The 17370-nt window shown below is 40.8% G+C and overlaps 1 protein-coding gene across 1 annotated transcript in view; it reads left to right on the top strand.

Annotated features, from left to right (window-relative positions):
• The window catches only part of NFATC1 (nuclear factor of activated T cells 1), a 120148-nt gene extending 103205 nt beyond the window's left edge, over positions 1–16943 (top strand). The window contains 1 exon segment of the mRNA XM_050708932.1: positions 14408–16943. Within this exon segment, the coding sequence (XP_050564889.1) occupies positions 14408–14457 (50 nt within the window). The 3' untranslated portion in view covers positions 14458–16943.
• The last annotated feature ends 427 nt before the right edge of the window (positions 16944–17370 follow it).

Below are 17370 nucleotides of genomic sequence, written 5' to 3'. Positions count from 1 at the left end.
GAATACCTTCACTTTTCAGTCAGGGTAACTCTGAAGACTACTTCCAAAAGAAAAACAGAAGAAGAAACAATAAATGAAAAACACCTCCAAACCTTTCAGTTCAGCAAGTGGTTTAGAAAAAAAGACAGCACTGCCATCACCACCCCACACGTAAAGACATACATGGAAAAGATGCTACCTTTAGAACTGGTTTTAATAAAGAAATCTTCCTCTTTGACACAGCAGATAAAGAGGAAGATGTCCGCCCACAGACATCTCACACCATTAGCAATCTAGTTAACATCTGTAAATGTTTTAGGGAAAGAAATTACACTTTGAGACATTTCATTTTTAATTACAGTCTCCAGATTGGATTTGTTAGAGCAGGGAAATGTATCCCATAGTGACTGATGTCAATAGCAAGCAGTCCCTAAAGCCAGCCAGGATTGGGAAAGCCATGCTGTTTGCTGCTCTTGGCACTGCTCCCTGCTTTCACAATGTCAAACTTAGAACCGCCTTTATATGCACTTTCCATTTTTTTTTCCACAGTAGCTGTTGCCAGCAAGCTGTAAACTACCGTATATCACTCAGATTTAAGAACCTAAACTTTAAAACAAATTAAACTCTTGTTGACATTGTAATAAAAATCAGAATCGAACTGAACAGCTCAGTAAAACTGCACTTCAATTATTTTATGGATTTAAGATTGTTTTCTAGGATTCCCAGACTCCCAATACAGCAAAGTTATTTCCTCTTGGCAGATGGCTGGAAAAAAAAATCATTGAATGGATAAAATTATGTGGCAGACACTAGGTTGAAGCCTAAAGGGAGGAAATGGTGTCTCCCCAGCACCTGTAAATATTTGCTCTGTGTCTTGACCAGAAGAGCCTTTCGTCCATGCTTTGGAAAAAAGAAAAAAAAATCAACGTATTTATTTTGTGAGTTTTTAAGAAAATAGAATTTTCATCTGTCAAAATCCGGTTCCTAACTAGGTGTTTATGTGGTTTCGAATGAGAACAGCAAATACAGGTCTGACCCACCCTTCAGAAGCTTGTCCAAATGCAGGTAAATGCATGCAGCATATGAGTGCTCCCAGTTGCAAGCCTCTAGTTATCTTTTATCTCCCTACTTAGCAGTTAATGTTGGATATTCTTTCTATATATTTTTTTTCCTATTGTGTAAAATGGAAACAGAGGTTTCCATCCGATTAAATGCCAGGTTTCCATTCTTTATAATGGAAATTCCATTCTTTTAACTCGAAACAGTTTGGAATGAAAGTATTTCAGAAATGTGTGTAGACGGAAGCTACTGGAGATAATAATTTGTTTCATGTAACTGTTTTACAAAAGGTGTGGTGTGCTAGAAAGGCTGTTGTGTGGAGCAAACAATGATCAGCTCGTGCAGCCTTTCATCAAAACCTTTTTGCAGTTAACTTTTTTTTCTTTCACTTCATTGGTGAAATGTCCTTGACTGTCCTAGGGCACCAACCTCGGAAGTGTTGCATTCCCAGAGACTTCAGTGAGAAATGAGCACGCTCAGGACCTTCCTGGCTCCTGTCACCAGGTTGTGTCTGAATACTCAGCCAAATTGTACACATCTGCATGCCCACAGCTAAGTCTCGGCGTCCGCATGTTGTGGCTGAACTCCCCCAGGGAGCAGCCTGTCTGTCTGAGCCATGTGTAGTCAGTTGTCTGGGCCTTGCAGAGGCTCCATGCATTCAGCTCCTGGTCTTTCACCTGAACGGAATTAACATTCTGATGTAAGCAGCTAGCTTTCTCCATTGTAGCATTAATCAATTTTTTAAGCTACTCTTAAATTAAAGCTCATCTGCTCATATTGTTGCCTGGAGCACCTCTCAAAGTGCAGGCCAAACTCCTGCTGAAGTTCTGATGTGCTGCCAGATCGCAGCCCTGGCCTGTGGAGTGCTGTCACCTCCCAGCTATCAAGAAGCAAGGTTTTTAGAGTCCAAGTACTCAAAAAGAGGCAGAAAAGAAGTCCATCACGCATTGCAAGTGGTTGTTCAGAAAATGCAATACAAGCATGTCAAATAAAACTTGATGTCCTTACAAGTGCTCGAGAGTGAAGTGAGAGCTCTCAACATACCTTTCTTAGGTGCCTTTCTCCCGCTTAGGCAGCGCCAGTCCCTGGGCCATGGGTTTTGTGCACTTCATTCTTGGGGCAGAACAAATTTCCTCTCTAGTGGAGAGCACTGAGGTCTGCACGGTTTTTTGTATCAAGTGTTAAGTTGCAAAGGGCAAAGTTTCTTCTTCCCTGGGAACCTATCTGCAGTTCTTACTGTACTTTTGCAGCCATGTCTGGTGCTTTTTCTGCTGATGTTGCTCTGTCAGTCCAGTCTAAGGAGCCAGTCTGCAGCATGTGGAGAGAGGGGAGGAGAGGAAGAGATATTTTGCCATGTTTGCAGCTCTGTCACATTAGGAGCATGTGCAAATAGGAGTATTCTTCCAGCTGCTCTAATTTGAGCCACTTGCTATAGGTGGTTTTAGCATCCAAGGAGTATGGGAGTCCAGCAGCTGCCTGGTTGTGGTACTTTTCAGAGCTACATCTCGTGTGCTGAGGAGAACACCTAATAACACCAGCTGGTGGTTTCCCCACTGTGGCTTAGAACTGTCTGGGGCTGCCCCAGGCCCCACTTTCGTTGAGGGGTTTCGACTACAGCTCCACTAAATCAACCTTAGGGTCAAACCCTCCCAGTCAAACTGGAAAATGGCGGGAATTTTATCAAGAAAAGATCTTCACCTTAGAGTTACTAGTGAGGTGTAAAACTGGTGCAAGAGTAGCATTAAACACCACCAATGCTCTTCTCCAGAGAGCCACGACAGAAAGGATGGGTGTTCCTTTTTGAGCTGTAGCTTTCTTCAGCAACAGATGCTGCAATGGTTAAAATAAAAACCTGTGGCATTATGTACAGCTCATGTTATGGTGGTGGCCAGATCATAAGGCCACAAACAAATTTATCACATGGCGATTTGCCTGCTTCATTTCTTTAGCAGCCTGTTCGTAGCCACGCCTGCAGATTCACAGAGCTGACCCTTACTTCTGTGCCCACCCCTGAGGAGAAGCAGCTGTGTTCCTTCACCTGAGGATTTCCCCCAGCTAGCTCGTCAAACATGTCTTTGTCTTAAAAATTACATCAGCTCCACCCAGCCTTCCTCTTCCATCAAGCAGTTTGTGGCTGCTCAGTGAGTCATCTCGCAGCCATAATTTTATCTTCCTGAGCAAAAAGCCCTGTGAGCTAGGGGTTAAAAAACAAAGCTCAGCCTTTGCCACAGGCTAGGTGGGAATGAGACCCAATCTGGTTTCAAGGCATTTCCCATTGCCCCCCAAAGCAGCACATAGGCACATCATAGATTATATAAACAGTGGCATGCCAGTGTTGTCTCTGCATTGGTGGCCTCTTTGCCAAAAGGTAAGAATAATGATCTTGATGTTGATCTTTTCACCTTGGCATTGATCTTTTCTGTTCTGCATGCATTTTGAGGTTTGCTGATGAAACGGGTTATAAAGGAAGAGGTGTTGGTGATGGCAATATTAGGGCAAGTAGAGTCCAGTTCAAAAAACAAAAACAAACAAACAAAAAATCACAACAACCAAACACCCTCCTCAGTCAGATAAACACATTATATCTTTTAACCTGTCTCCAGGACATTCCCAGTGTTGAGGCCCGATGCTACTCCCACTTACTGATGTCCATCAGATTTGGGGCTGATTCAGAGGAAGCAGAGCTGACTATCTTGTCTGTTCTCTGCTGTGGAAAGAAAAGGGTGCTCAGCAAATGCTCATGCATGACCCCGAGGTGCTTCGTTCTTCCACCCAGTTATTATTTCTTTGCTTTATTTGATATGCCTAGCTGCACATGAGCTGTTCTGTCTTTTGTTGTTGGTGGTGCTTTTTTTTAAGCAGTAGCGCAAAGTGGCTCATTTTGGAGGATTCCAGATGATCACTAGTGGCCACACTATTATTACACGCAGTCAATTAAAGAGCATACATGCACATCCCATTGATTTGATTTAGAACTAACAACAGCTTCAGTAATGTGCAATTACAAGAAACTTAATGACCCCTTTATATTGAATGCAACTTCTGTGGCACCTAATATGCTTTGATGAATTGCTCATTATGTGCAGTGTTGGAAGAGCTTCTAAAAAGATTAATAATTGTATAATCGATATAGAAATTCAGTCTTATTTGGCTTTTTTTAAACTCTGAAATCAATAAATCAGAGGGATTTTGGATCCTCTCTTGCTCCCCATTTTCCTACTGAAACCCCAGGTTATTTTTTTGCTAAAGCTACTCTGTCAGTTCTCCTGCATGTGGAGAAACCCCTTCCTTCTGAAACCTAGAAATAAAAATCAGTTCTTTTCTCAGCCTTACTCTCTTCAGCTGTCTTTGTAGCACTGAGGCAGGAGATTTCTTGATAAGTGCTATAAGCTAGACTGAAAGTACCTTTCTCAGTGCATAATCTAAGATGTAAAACGGAAATGTTAGAGATTATAAATTAACCCAGAAATGGCGAGCTAGGTACCTTCAAGTGTCTCACTACTTCAGCTGCCCTGTTCCTTCTCTCAGGCTGTGGCATAAGCTGTGTGTGCCCGATGCCCTCTCTGTCAAGGAGCAAGGTGACACAGAGCAGCTGTGTGCCAGGGGCCAGCACCAGGCTGAGCACCACCCTTTTGTAAGAGAGGGGTGAAGAGGATGCGGGCCAGGCTGTGGGGTGAGTTCCACTTCCCAGGATACAGCAAGTAGGGGAAAATCCTCTAGTTCAGACTTAGTCTGCTAATGGCTTCCTTGCCATCACTCTTCCCTTTCTTTCTCTCCCTGTCCCCTGGTGCTGAACAATTTGTCCCCTGTGGATAGGTCTGGGTCAAAAGAGGATTGCTGGATTTTGTCCAGAAGGGCTGGTCCATGCCTGTTGGAGGCCTCTCTCTGCTAGCAGCCTGCTGCAAGAGGCTCAGAGCTGCATACTGGGGTCTCACAGCGCTACTTTACTGTTGGGCAATAAACTGGAAAGTAACGCTGATTGTGATGATCAGTTTGCATTACTATATCTCATATGGTGGGGGCAAATGTCTGTTGTCTCTAGCAAAACAGTTCATGCTCTTCCTTATTCCTCCCTTACTTGTACCCACAAAGCTTCCAGCAACACTGACCTCTGTTTTTGGCTGCTTTAGGTAGTATTTGTGTAGTTCTTCTGTTGTATGGAAATTTTGTGTAAAACGTAAAATATGTCTGCTCGGCATCCCTTACAGAAGCTCTTAGGAACGTAAACACATAATTTTGGTTAAAATGTGGTTTATTTGTATGTTACCCAGCCCTCCCTTCATGATGTGTGTATGTGCGTATCAAATCTGGCTTGAATCATATTGAGGCAGGTTCTGCAGCCTCTGCACAGCCCAAATCACAACAGCTCCAGGCAAGGTTCACCTCAATGAGGGCTACTGAAAATTCCCTCTTGACTCTTTGAGTCTTTGGTATAAAAGCTAAACTGTGTGAGCACTGTCATCCTTGGACTTAAAATAAAAACCAGCTAAGGCTTAGACCTCACAGTGTTCAGAATCACCACAGCTCTGCTGATTTCTGCATTAATTCTCAGCAGCCAGGGATTCAATCCTAAGCGTCTGCAGAAAAGAAGATGCAGAACATTCCCAGGGTTGCACATGGGAGGGATGAAAAATACAAACCTAGTTCTGGTGTGGTGGGATGGAACTCATTTAGTCTGGGCACCTAGTCAAGATCCCCAGTTAAATTACTGCCACACAGTGCTGTCATCACACTACAGTGAGGAACCTTTCCTATTAGCTCTCTGCAGAGCAGCCACTCTGGGAGATTTCGCATTACTTTGGAGTTACTGAGCTAAATAAGGCAAAGGATAGAGCAGGTAGGAAAATGACTCCATGTTAATGGCTGTCATGCACAACAATACCCTTCATCCTGCCAAGCCTACATTTGTATGGGAGGATCATGTTTTATTAAAACCTGCTACTTGTTGTCACTCACTTGCTCCACTGTCCTCTTCACTGTCTCCAAAAATAGCATGCCCTGTGGTGGTGGCTTTTTATGATTAAACAGATAAAAATAATTTTAAGGTTTTAACACATCCAGGACACCTGAGGTAATACAAGATCTGACTCCTTTATGGAACGTGTGAAGTTATATTTTCCATTGCTTCACAAGACTTGTTTTGTTTGGTTTTTGATTCAGTAAGCTTTAATATGATCTATAGTTTCGCATTACCAACTGGCATCTCAGGAATTTGTATCACTACTTTCTTTTCTTATTCATAGCATAATACTAGCTTTGAAAAAAAAAAGAATTTCTCTAAACCAGCCCTCATTTTTCAATAACTTAAGTAATACGTGTATGTTGTCTGCTGCATCTTTTATATGTCAGAGGGAAGTGATCTTATTAATAGTGGGAAAGTAGGTACCAAGATAAAAACTGTAGGATTTTACTCGTGTGATGGAACTTCAGGAGCTTCATTTCTTTTGTCACTGCAAATGGGTCTGTATTTAGCCATTTTTTCTTTAAATAAAACCTATACATGGAGATAAAGGAAAACATTTTTCCTTCTGTATTTCTACTTCCTCTGGGTTCTTTTGTGAATTTGAATTCCTCTTCAGTATGCTAATATCTGGCATTTAATCTGAAATAAAATGCGTACAAAAACACAGAAGCTTGATGGAACAAGATGTGCCATCACTTGTGGAAAAATCTGAGGGCAGTAGTTACAGGCAGAAAAGTGAGCATCATACTATGAAGTATTACTGCAGGTTAGTGTGGTATTAGTGTCGAACTCTTAAACTCACTACAGAGTTATTTTTCCATATATGTTGAATATTCATATGCTGAATAGTCACAGCATGTTCAGAGTTGTACCAAATGGAGAGGAAAATATGGTCCCCACTCCGAGATGCTTGTGGCCAACGACCTACTGAAGGTAATGGACGTTCAGGGCACTTAGGGGTATGTCTACACTGTGTAGTGATGTACATGGAGAGATCCCTGACCTGGGAGTTGTACAGATGTAAGGCTTGACGAGTACAAATGAATTCTGTTGAAAAGCAAAAATGATGGGCAAAACTGAATCAATTTTTTTTTTCAGGACTTCTGCTCTTTTCTAAAAATTGCTCAGATTTGACACACAGCCATGTAGTTTGGCCAGGGCCAGGCCATGGAGTTCAAACATGGCACCACGTTGCTTGCATAGTTATACCCACTTAAATGATGAAAAGTATTATCAGGATACAGCAAAATTCACACAGGCTTTTCACACATGCATCTTGAAAGATGCAGCTGGTATTATTTGTATTTTCCATGACACATGCAACAGTCAGAACAGGTTGCTTTTGTTCCTTTTTGGTGAGAGAGCATTACAGCATCTGAACTTTTTGCTTCAGTTCAGCTGCATCACAGAGACAATGGTCTGTAGTGGTCACAGGTGGACAAGAAGTAACAAGGTTGGTCAGTCAGTTGTGAAAAAAGGATTGGCATGGACCTGAAGACATAGATGACTTGGGACATGCTCTGTGGCTGTTCCTATCAAGGAACTCAAAAACCATCCTGAGTGAAGAATACCTTCACAGCACTGAGCAGACACCATTGCTATTTATATAGGGAGAAGGACACATGCATGTTCAATTAATCACAAGATGTTTGCTCTGCTCAAAACCTTTCAGTGTATTTTTGTTGCAGCTTTATCACAGTCCTTAAAGAAGAATGCAGCAGAGAATAGTAAAACTCTCCTGATCAACATGAGCTTTCAGGCTTTTCCACTGGAAAACTCCGTTGGACTTCTCCCAGTCACCTGGCAGCCCCTCAGTGACTCCTACACAGCACTGCCAGGGTGGGCAGGAGACAGACGTGAGGATGGCAGTGCATATGGCTTGCTTGAGGCAGGGCAGGTAACTTGAAATGCACACATCTGTGCAGTGCTGGAGAACTGTGGGAGTAGAGGCAATCCAGTTATGTCTTAACATGGGACTGTATTAATATCAGTTCACTTCTTCATTTGGAGCAGACAAAAGAAGACCGCAGGAGCTTCATTTAGTTTCTCATACTGCGTCTGTCACTTATTTATATTTATGCAGATGATTTCATTGACAAAAACGCTTCTTGCCCAAGAAAGAGCTCAGTGCATTTACTTTATTTACTTATTTTGAACACAGGTGAAGTGTGCCATTGAAAAGGAGCACAACAGTAAATACAACTCACAACACCAGTACTCATTCTCATTTAGCAGACCTCTCTGGGACACTGCAAAAGAGGATTTAAGCTGGTGGGAAGATGGTCATTGACTTCCACAGACTTTGGTGTGTGATGTGTGAAGAGACAGGCTTAAATGGGACAAAATTAGGGTCCTAATTAGAAAAGGAGGAAGAAGTAATGGGTGAAACTGGAAGATCTATATTAGCATCAGTCTCTTCTCCAGAAACCTCTCAACATTAATTAAAAGGTGTGCTGTTGTTTTGCATTAAAAGCTTATGTGAATAGAGAGCAATGTGTATCAGACAGTCAGTGGAGGGCTTGCTTCTTGTCTAAATAGGGTTTAAATCTGCCTGGCACCATGAGAGCTGCAGAAAGGTGTCACTGGACCAGAGACCATGCCTTTAGACCAGTTCCTGGAGAGGCCAGTGCCCAAGCATTTTTCTCTGGAGTGTGGTAAAAGAGTGTCCATGGCATGACAAACTCACTGACATTGTCATAGTAGGTATGTTTCCATGTAAGAATGCTGGTGGTTTCACAGTGCAGAATCTCAAGAGTGCAGGTAGAGGGATGACACTGTTAGCAAAGTTCACAGAAATAGGATGTGTTTTCAGAGTGCCATCATTCCCTCCCAAAATTGTAGATGCAGCTCTTTACAATTGTGGTTTTGATCATGGCTCTCAGCTCACCTCCCATTTTTTCAGACTCTTGAGAACATGTGCCTTGAGGAATATGAAGTGAAATATTGCTATGAAGCTGTCTTCCAGTCTCCTGTAGCTGTGTGGCCTGGGGGTTCTGTGTAGCCCCCAGAGTTCACCAGTGCCTTCTCCTCACTTCTTGCACCTCTGACCTGATAAATTTCTTGATTTGAGTAGGATCAGTATCTGAGCTGGAATGCAGAACTTTGTCTCAAAAGAACAGTTATTTTATTAAAACAAAAGGCCGTAATGTTATCCATGTTCTAATTAGTCATCAGGTAAAAGGAGAGCAGAAGTCTGCAGAAATTTAAACTTTTGCCAGTTTATAGAATCCTTGTGTAGCCACCAAACACTAAAAATATTCCATTTCCTATGAAGATCACATCTATATACGGAATCTGCACTTGTTCAAATATATCTGTTTCATGCAGGAACTCAAACTGTTGCATTGGTAAGACACTGATTTTGCTAATTAATGAAGCAAAAAATTCCATTGCAAAAGGGCATCTTAAAGCAAAATTAAATACAAGAAAGAAAAAAAAAACTCCCTATTAAACTAAAATGTGGTGTAACAGCTCACCACATCCTGCTACTGTGGCATCTGCTGTTTAGCAAAGGAAAGGTTCCGCTTTCAGACGCCTTGACAGGTAGAGAGGTCACGTGTTACCTGCATTTCTCAGCACTATTACTTCTTGAGTTTATGTCAGTGGAAAAGCTGAACTTGATGATGGAAATTATAAGTTGAGGGAGGGCATTGTGGGGAACTGTAGGTGTTAGCTATAAAAGCAACAATGCCCCCCTTTCCCAAAGCCAGCAGAAAAACAGGAAAAAAAAATCTGATGACAAAACTGCTGTAAATCATTGTAATCAGCTGTTTGATCTGATAGGGATGACCCTGTTTTTTTAAGGGACGTGTTAGGCTAATCTAGGCATCGAAAATTAAACATTTTGCATGCTATTCCAGATCTGCTGCTAAGCTGTATGTAGGGACTCCACTGAGTCACGTAATTCTTTGGGTCTCATCTTCTTATCTATAAAACAGGTCTATATGAATACTCATTTTGTGTTGTTTTAAAGATGGGTGTAAAGCATCTGCAGTCTTTCTTTGAAAAATATTACACTCATTCCAAACACGGCTACTCCTAGAATAGTATTACAAATGTGAATGGACATGTATCCAAGCAGCCACTGAACCAAAGACCATCGTTTGTTTTAGAAATAAAACTCAAACCCAGGCCAAAATACTGCTTGCACTGAATACCGCTCTTCTCTGCCATACACACAATCCTGTTGTAGTAACACATTTGTAAGCCAAAACCGGACCATTCAAGACAGCAATCAGTTGACTCACCTCGATTAATAATAAATATTTTGTTAGGGAGAAAAATAAGAGAAAGATTATTCATTATAAGAATAAGAAGAAAAATAAGAGAAAAATATTCATTATTTTCTTTACATCAGCAGTATCTTTTACTTCTCTGCCGTGTTCTGCATCAGTCCTACAGGACCAAGCAGAGCCCTAAGGATACCAGGGGGAAGGGATGTGACGGATGGCAAAGGAAATGCTGAACAGGGAGCAATCAACTTGTTCACATGACATGTGAATGAAGCTATCAAGAAACAAATTTAAAAGAAGATGAAGTACTGTTTCCACCAACACATCCTTCAACTGGAACCCATGGAGCCCATTGCTGCAGAAACCATGAAGGCCAGAACAGGTTTTCAAGGTTACTAGAGAATTGCATGGAAGAAAGTCCATCAAAGTCCACTAAAAACAAGGACTCAGACCTCCTCTTGCTCATGAAGCCCTCCAGCAGTCAGGAGATAAAAGGGTGTGCTAGAGAAAACATCACTGAAGGTTTGCCTGGTGCCTATGGTCTTTCCTGAAGAGTTGTCTACTTGCTGGTGTCAGAGATGTGACACTGGCACAGATGGTTATACAGGACCTTTCAACAGAGCTATCTTTCAATAACAGGATTTCTAATTTGCTCTTGGGAAGGGTAATCTTGGGTCAACCTACTACGAGAGTATTCGATGTTTTCTTTCCAGCAAACAGCAAAGAAAGCAAAGAAAAAGAAGTTTCAGGTCAAACAAAACATTACATTTGATCTAAAATAAAACATTAACATCCAGCAATGTTAATAGGCTTTGGAATATGAAAAGAAGCAAATTTTCCAGAAATTTGAAATTAAAAATGTTGATGTTAAAGACATTTCTTTCTCTATACTGTACTATTTGAGAAATGTAATCCACGTTTTCATGTCATTTTGACAGATCCAAAACTGCATTTTCCACCCCATGTCCATTTCTCAGACCTGGAAGGAGGGGGGAGTGTCTTCATGGGAATGCTTGGCTGTACCTGGATGGGGCTGGGCACATGTCTCTGGCTGAGCCCAGCAAGTGTCATACAGCTCGCTTCACCTCAGCCCTTGCCCACGTGTGCCTGATGTCCGCTTTCTGTCAGTTCCCACCCGCCAGAGGGTTTTCCTTCCAGTTTCAGGTGCCTTTGGTGGGCAGCACGGGAAAGCCCGCTCTCAGCGCACTTCCCCTTTTAGCTCTCGTAGTCAGCACTCTCTGTAAAGCAGTCTGCCTCTACAATATCGGCTGCTTTGCTGGGATGCATATTGCCCCACCTGGGACTTCTTCTTGCACCTTGTCTCTCTGTCATTCTTTTTCCCACTGCCCTATTGGGAATTTTTGCATCTTCACCGTAGTGGCAGGTAGAGTGGGAGAAACAACAGTGAAATAGGAACCTGTGTCTGAGCCATGTTGTCTGTGAGCCACTGTGGGTGAAAAAGACGTTTGGCATCCTCTTGGCTATTTTGACCCCATTTGATTGTGAGATTTGGTGGCAATGGATGCACCTTGGTTGAGGCTCAGTTCTGATACTGTGTAGTGACTGCTGTTGAACAGTTGTCAGATGTTGCTACATGAGAACACCAAAGTTGACTGTTACTCATCAAGATAGCAGAAGTCCACCTCTGTTAAGAATTAACACGTAATAAAAGTGAGCAATAAAGCCAAAGGTCTAACCTGTGTCCTGTTGGAGTCAATAATTGTGAGCAATTTCAGCTGGTGGCAGATTTGTCAGACTGCTCAGAGCTGGAGAGAGCATGAGCAAAGGACTGTGGTGGACATGGCTGAGCCAAGGCAGGTGGGCTCCCAGCTGAAAAGAAAAGTCACATCATCTCTAGGGTGTGTCATGTTTCCTACTGTGCTTTAGTGACAGAGGATTCATCTGAGGGTACCTGGTGGGGCTGGAGAAGACTGCCTCTGAGTTCCTAAGCTGATTTTGGTGATGGACCTTTTCATCTGAGACCTTCATGCCACCAAGTTGCTTCGATAATACTTTTGCTAAATGCTTTAATAGGGGGAACCTTGTGCTGTTGGGCTGGGGGATGTTACATTTGGAAATTTTACTGAACAAATCAAGTTAGAGTACCTCAGCTTATGACTTAGCATTAGCCTGAGATCTGGGATACCTGAGTACTAAAGCTGACTGTGATGGGAAGCTCCTCTGCTTTTCCATCTGCCTGTCCCCATCTGTGAAATAGTGGTGATGCCTATATTCACATGGTACAGAAGCACTATAAAGATTCATTATCTAATGTTCTAAGCACTGCATATACAAAGTCTGATGATTGCCTTGAGCAGTGTCTTAATTTTGTTTGTGTAAGAGAAACTTGGAGGCAAAGTTAGCAAAACTGGAACACTGGCTGGCCCCTCTGAGGATTTGTCCTCATTGTCACACTCAACACAAAGATATCACTGTGTGTTTTGCTGCATGCCCAATGTTGCTTTGAGAAGTTTATTAAATAAACTATCTTTTCAAAAGCATCATAGAAGAATCATGCCACAGAAGAAGTGCACTGTTTGGATTCAAGGTAGAGATTCAATTCAGGAAGCTGTCTCAAGTTTTGCAGCACATAAATAGGGTAGCATTTCATGCCATGTTCAGATATATGCAAGGCAGTCTTTGTCGTAGAGCAGGGCTTGTTGCTTAAATTTGTTTTCATTCTTCAGGATTATTAAAGATAAACTCTACAGCACCCTTAAGAGAAAGAACTGCTTTGTCTTCACATCTCAATTCCATTACTGCTCTTAGTTTGCTGCCATAAATAGGTAGTAACAAATACACTTGGTATTTCCTTTCTGAAGTGTGGCACTGGTAAAAGTGGTTGCCATGGCCAGGACCTGTGACACAAATCCTGACTGATTCATGTGCTACAATTACAAAATGGGCAATGGGTCTACAGAAAATAAATGAATAAATAACACTTAATTGTTTCAGGAAGTTGGTTTTAGGCAGTCTTGGTCTTTTCCAGTAAACACGTGGAGTTATCTGGATGGCTATGAACAGCCGCCCACAAGGAAAGGAAAACTCGGGCTTTTCCATGGCACTTCCATGACGTGGGCATGTGTTTCCCACTCCCAGCAGCTCTCACTCAGAAGTGGTGATAGCACTACTGATGGTATTTTGTCTATCTTCATGTAAATCAGGTGGTGGTGGTTGCTGCAGGGAGGTGGGGTGGAAATAAAAGGGATGTTGTGTAGCCTACTGTAGATGGCCTTTGCCAGGTTCAGTCATTTCCTGTCCATCTGCCAAAAATCACAAGCTGATAAATGGACATAATTTGAGTGTGGGAAACAGTATTGCCTGATGAGCTACAGGGGAGGGGGAAAAGAATGAAAGAAGACTCACGAATAAAGAAAACAACACTTTATCAATGGAGATGCAGTCTGACTGGCTGATGCTGAGATAGCAGACCTTGTTTATTCTTTTCTCTGACTCTTGCCGAGGGTTTTCACTTGCTTGTCCCTCCCACCTGTCTGTGCAGATAGGAGCAAAAAGACTGCATGTCCATGTGTGTTGATCACTATGAAAGGAGAGTATGTGTTTATACATGTCACCAGCTATGGAGAATGGGCAAGTGCACATCAGTTTCTTCTCCCTCTCTCTCTCTCTCTCTCTCTCTCTCACTCACTCAATTTCAGCCTACAGTGGAAAAAAAATCAGCATGTGAAATCGTATTGTATCTAGGCATTGCAGCTTCAAATACCCAGTTCAGTGGCTGGCAGCTTTGTGCCATTAACACATACCATGGCTAACATACTTTCCAAAGGACTCTTTTTATGGAAGGAGTAGATTATTCTAAGATTTCCTGTGGTACTCTTTACTTTATATTTCAGAGCCAGTACTAGAGTAAATGAAATGTTTTATCTGTAACTGACTGAAAATGTTAAATATGTTTGATGCAATCAAGGATCCGGGATGCTGCTGTTCTTGTGATGTCTGGTTTTACATAATGTTTAGCATGTTAATAACCATGGTTAATCCTGCTGTTTTGCACTGTGATCCGCCTTTACTAGATATCTCATGATGCTTAATGTTCAGAGCTGCACTGAAACTGTCAAATCGATGCAGGTTTGGGAGGGGCTGTACTGAAGAGACCCTCCTGCAGCAGTGTGATGCTAATCGATTCCTTTTTTCTTGTGTTCTTTCTTTGCAGTAAATGAAATTATAAGGAATGACCTTTCCAGTACCAGTGTCCATTCATAGCTTTCAATATGGGCCTCTTATGAAATCCACACACGCTTTTGACTTAGATGGCATGTCAGCTTGAGTGCAGAGATACCGAATAAACTGAAGACCACTCCGATCTTCCACCTTACTGAATGTCAGGAACTGAAGATTTACCTCTTGCTTACAAAGAAGTAGGTCCTCAACTTCAGCTGATGAAATAGCTTCTTTAAAGAAAATCATCTCAAAAGAAAGAGGAGGGAGTACACTCAAAGATGACGCATTTCGTGGGACAAAACTAGGAAACTCATCAAAATCTGAGTGCTTCTTCCCAATGCTGATCTTTTTGCCATGGCACTGCTGGAATACAGCCCTGGAAGTGCCTTATTTTACCAGGTTGTGGCATCAGGGCATTTATAATAAGCTTTGAATTTGCTACCATTAAAAGTGTTGGTAGGTGCAGAAACTATAGAGCTTACATTCTGGAGAATGATATTGGAAAAAAAGAAACAAAAACATAAGACTGCAGCAAAGTAGGGAGTGAAATCCCTATCCAGTAAGATGTGCTTATGAATTCCAGAATTTCTTCAGCTTTTATTTGCTGTAATGTACAGCCTATTGCCTTATTCTTAGTGTGTTTCAAAAGCCTCTTCATTTGTCATCATCTCAGCTTTCTTTTGCATTGTCTTTATTACGTGCTAATGAATCATAGGATTGTTAGTAGTAGCATGTTAAGATTTTGATTTTAATCTGCCTTCAGTCATAGCACAAGTGAGTTGAATAGCACAAAATAAAAAAGGTTGATGGACAAAAAATTGAAATCTATCTATTACATGATAGATGAATGTGTATGCATGTACATACATACTAGTATATATGCATATATTTATATATGACAAATAATATAGATGATTGCCTAGTGAGGGCACTGAATTTAGCAATAATTTCAACTTCTGAGAATGCATTTCAGATCCACAACAAATATTTCAGCTACTTCTTTTGAGGGTTTGTTGAAACTAAAGCAGGTATGCATTTTCTTTCCTCATGCAGTTAAGCAAGCACTTTAGATAGGCAAGAAGGATGCATACAAGATACATGTTATTTACCAAATGGCAAATTATTAGTTAAAGTAACTGTAAATACCATTATGGAAGAGTGTAAAATATTTGTTCAGTTATAATATTATTATTCCGCAGAAGCCTTATAACTCTCTGCTACATGTATGAAAAGAATATTACCAAAAAACCACGAAGGTTTAATATGCAGCGCTGTATAGTGTGTTTTCAGATTAGCTAATGTTTCTGGAGCTACGGATAGGCATGTAGTGTAACCTCTAACATTGTATTTTTTACAATCAACTGCTTATTATATAACTAGCAACAACCTATTTCATATAACCAAAAAATAAAAATAAAAACAAAAATAAATGAAATAGCATGAATTAAATTAAAAATGTTTAACATTAATATTGTGCCTTAGGAATCTATGCCCCCTTCTGGAAATATACCTGAACTACACCTCGGTGCTGGGGTGACTCGTTAACCATAATGCAATGAAGATTGAACAGGTTTCACAAAAAGGTGAAATCCTCCTAAGCATTTTAAAACATTACTCTGTATAATTATGTCTTACTTTCTTTAGAAAAAAAAATGAAAGCCATATTTGTCACATTTGCACATTACTGTGAAGACATGAGAATATAATATGGCTATATGTACATAATATGCTGTTATTCGTCCTTATAATAGTCTGTTATTCCTCACCTGTTTACTCCCAGTTATTTACCCTGTATTTAGCATTGTAGACGTTGCATGAAACATTTCTTATAGACTGCCATATGAAAAGTAAAAAGCTTGACAGATGTCAGCTTTACTTGTAGCTAGAAAATAGATCCAATAAAGCAAAATGTTTTGCTGGAAGCTAGTCTTAGAGTGGTTCATTTTATGTTATCTTGACAAATCTTCCTTTCTCATATAAAATATGCAATTTTACGTTATATACATATATATATAAATATATATCTCCATCTCTTCTATTTGAAGCTGTTTGCATCCTGCTGCATCCTGCTAATATAACCATCTTAGCATGGAATTAAAGTCTCCTGTCAACAGACTCTTCTTTATTCCCCCTTGCATTTAAAGACATCGCTGCCAAGGAGAGAAAATGATATATGATATAATCATCAGATTTTATTCTCTCAGTATTTGAGAAGTGTCAACAAAGTGTGTGTGGAGGAATGGTTATGCCAAAGTATTTTTTATTCACATGCATAAATACCTTGGGTGAGGCTTTTACGATACAAGACAACACACACACACAGACACACCCTACACAATGTTTGCATTTCAGCAATAACTCTAGCAAGGTTTTCAACTGTATGGTTTGGATATGTTGCATCTCCTTCGTCTTTATTTTTATTTTCCTCTTTAAGCTATATTAAAAAAAAAAAACTGTTACTTTTAAGCCTGGATAATGGAAGATTATGCATCTCTGTTATATGTATTCATAAAATAAAAATGAAAGCAGAAATATTTCCCGTATGAGACTGCTATCTTGTTTTTGTACGTGTGTTACGGTTGTTGCTCTCAGTTTATGAAAATTGTGTTCATCGACCTTTTTTGAAAACAAAGCAAAACAAAAAAGCCACAACACTCTGAACTTGAGCGTAGCCCTTATAGCTATGGTCAAAAATACTTTTGTCGTGGATGATTCTGACTGTTAAAAAGAGCACTTTGGATGAATTTTAGATGGTAAAACAAGGTAACTTATTAATCATGCAACAGAGTATTTGCATCTGTATAGATGCAGAAGACACTTGGACAACAGTGTCTTTTGCTCTTCCTTGAACTATTTCTGAAATGTGTGGATTGCTAAGGGTAATCTTTGGACCTGTGGCCTTCAGCGCAGCGAATACAAGAGACATTTTTGTTCGTCTGGAGGCTTTTGTAGCCC

The sequence above is a fragment of the Cygnus atratus genome, chromosome 2 (genome assembly GCF_013377495.2).
Source record: "Cygnus atratus isolate AKBS03 ecotype Queensland, Australia chromosome 2, CAtr_DNAZoo_HiC_assembly, whole genome shotgun sequence".
Lineage (NCBI taxonomy): Eukaryota > Metazoa > Chordata > Aves > Anseriformes > Anatidae > Cygnus > Cygnus atratus.
Note: the sequence above shows the minus strand (reverse complement) of the source record. Positions and strands in the feature narration are given on the sequence as shown.